The 2778-nt window shown below is 43.3% G+C and overlaps 1 protein-coding gene across 1 annotated transcript; it reads left to right on the top strand.

Moving 5' to 3' along the window:
• Positions 1 to 2498, top strand: fgf4 (fibroblast growth factor 4). The gene is made up of 3 exons (XM_030766607.1): positions 1 to 295; positions 1355 to 1458; positions 2322 to 2498. The coding sequence occupies exons 1-3, from the start codon at positions 1 to 3 to the stop codon at positions 2496 to 2498; spliced, it is 576 nt and encodes a 191-aa protein (XP_030622467.1).
• Positions 2499 to 2778: the final 280 nt, after the last annotated feature.

The raw sequence follows: 2778 nt of genomic DNA, 5'->3' as shown, positions 1-2778 counted from the left end.
ATGAATGTTAAATCGGCATTCTTACCATTACTGATATTGGGACTAACGTCTGGTTTAGTGCTCTGTGCTCCCCAACCCGGCAGACAGAGCGGTCCTGTAGAACGACGCTGGGAGACTCTCTACTCTCGCACGTTAGCACGAATCCCTGGTGAAAAGAGAGATATCAACCGGGACAGTGACTATCTTTTAGGCATTAAACGCCTGCGGCGCCTGTACTGCAATGTGGGCATTGGGTTTCATCTCCAAGTTTTACCCGACGGCAGGATTACAGGGGTACATAACGAAAATCGTTACAGTAAGTTTCATCTCATTTTAAAACATTTGACGATGTGCTGGTCACTGGATTGCTAAATTACGTTTGTGCGATAATTGGGAGGTGTTACCTTGCTGGGATGAATTGATGAAAATCTTTCTGAATCAGTTAATAAAACTTTCGCACGTGCAATTATGAACACATACGAAATGAAAGAAAGATGTACAGATCACGATTTCGCCACAGTTTGTAGAAAACCACAATGGTATGATTCCGGCAAATTTGACGTCAATTTATAAAAGTTTTATATAGTACGTTAGTGATAATTGTTCTCCAACTTTGTGTTCTTGAGGGGTTACGTTACTTGCAGTAGTACAGTCACTGTACCTACATAGTAATTGGAGTTCATCTCATTTGAAAGGCGTGCTGTTTTGTCACAGTACACTTTGTTTTGAGTAACCGCCTCAGAGTACTGCGCCTCTGACAAAAATCGCATAATTCGATGTAATTCAGGTGTAGACAGAGACAACATCTGTGTTCATGCTTTCTACTCGTTCACTTGCCATAGGTCTGTGTAATTCGAGATCTGGCGGTACCTTGCCACTGTCCAAAGCAGGCCCTATAGTTAGACGAGAGATAGACCCATCTGTCACGTGAGATTCACCTCTTGGCCTTGCGTGTCTAATTAATGACAAAGCGGTACAAACGCATAGTCTTTTCATTCACGCTGCAATAAAGAGCCTTATAAACATATGTCTGTTTGTCCGGATCCGTCAATGTTTGCTTATTAAAGAAGCCAGGTAATGACCAGGAAGTTGTTTTTGAAAGGGACACAGCATCATTTTTGAGAGCACTTAAACAGCCACGGCAGACGGTGACACAGGCCTACACTGACAGGTAGAGACCAGTCGCTTGATGTACTGTTCGGACTTGGGAAACTTTAAGTGGCGGAAAGTGCAATTTCCCTGGGGAGAATGTTACAGGAACGCAAAAGTAAACACACACAGTTCTTTCCAAATACAGCTATCCTGAGGAATTGTCTGATATGGGTGGGCATATTAGCCAAACACGGTCATTTGTTTTCTTCGTTGCTCGTTGCAGGTCTTCTTGAGATATCTCCGGTGGAGAGAGGAGTTGTGACACTCTTTGGCGTCCGGAGCGGGCTATTCGTGGCCATGAACAGCAAAGGGAAACTGTACGGATCTGTGAGTGTATGATATGATTTACGACAGGTTTCCGCCTGTGGATGTTCTTATCGGTGCTCGATGACATATCGCCCCGTACTTGAGTCGTAACCACTCTCCCTCCCTGCGCTACCCTCACTGCCCCTCCCCTTCCCCCAGTCTCCGACAGCTCCTCTCTACGCGTCACATTGTTGGGCTCAAGTTATGGCGTGCTTCCAGTGCCTGGTTGTGTTTTCATTGTGGGCCGGATAAACCCGGGAACGGTAGCGCAGTAGATCATCCAGACTGCGCATTCCATTCTTTGCATTGCCAGCCAACACATGCACCTACTGTCCTTCCCAGAGTAAAGATGAACTGGCCAAAAAGGACCACCCACACACCCACACTGTGTACTGTCGTCCCCTCTCTCCCAACACACACACACACACACACACACGCACACACAGCTTGATTCGTGGAATTTGGTGTTGACACCAATTATGTTTAACAGGTATGTAACGTGTCAACTACCGTTAAACACGGTTACCATGGTCCAGCACAATTGAGCTTCAATTCCATTTTGGCAGAAGGACTTCATCCCCCATCCACTTTTCTTCAGTTTTCTTTAGTTGTTGTTTATGTAGCTGTCTGTGATATTGCTGCTGCTGCTGCTGCTGATGATGATGATGATGATGAGCGCTGTGAAAGTTACAAATCGAATCATATTTCTGTGTCAAAAGTTTTTAAATTCAACAGCCAAGCAGTTGTAGCCAAATAGAAACGAGGCAATCGGCAGAGAACGGTGGAATTGTTATGTCTATCTGTGCACATTTGAAATGATTCCAATTATTTCAAAAGGGAAGTAACGACAGGCAATTAATATGTCATTTTTCCTTTCAACCCAGGTTCTTTTCACCAGCGAGTGCAAGTTCAAAGAAAAACTTCTGGCAAATAACTACAATGCGTACGAATCCATGTCATATCCTGGGATGTACATCGGACTAAGTAAGACTGGTAAAACAAAAAAAGGAAACCGAGTTTCCACAACAATGACGGTGACACATTTCTTGCCCAGAATTTAAGCAAATCTGGAAGGATACGAGACTCAGCTCAAGGTCGCGAAGCCCGTGTGGACATCAAACGATGCACTTTCAGTGATGTTACAAACAAGATTCATTGCATCGTATATGAAACAAGTAAATATAGGCTTTCGAGTATATATGTATATATAAGTGTATTTATAATAATTGCTACGGGGAAATAACCAATTAACTTATTATTTGTTAATTTATCAAGTTTGCTGCTACAAAGGTTCTGAATAAGTGAAATTCCTTCATTGAATAATATGTTTTGCACTGTCTA

Source organism: Chanos chanos, chromosome 2, assembly GCF_902362185.1.
Source record: "Chanos chanos chromosome 2, fChaCha1.1, whole genome shotgun sequence".
In the NCBI taxonomy this organism is placed as follows: Eukaryota; Metazoa; Chordata; class Actinopteri; order Gonorynchiformes; family Chanidae; genus Chanos; species Chanos chanos.
The sequence above is the reverse complement of the archived record's forward strand: the minus strand, read 5'-3'. Positions and strand labels throughout refer to the sequence as shown.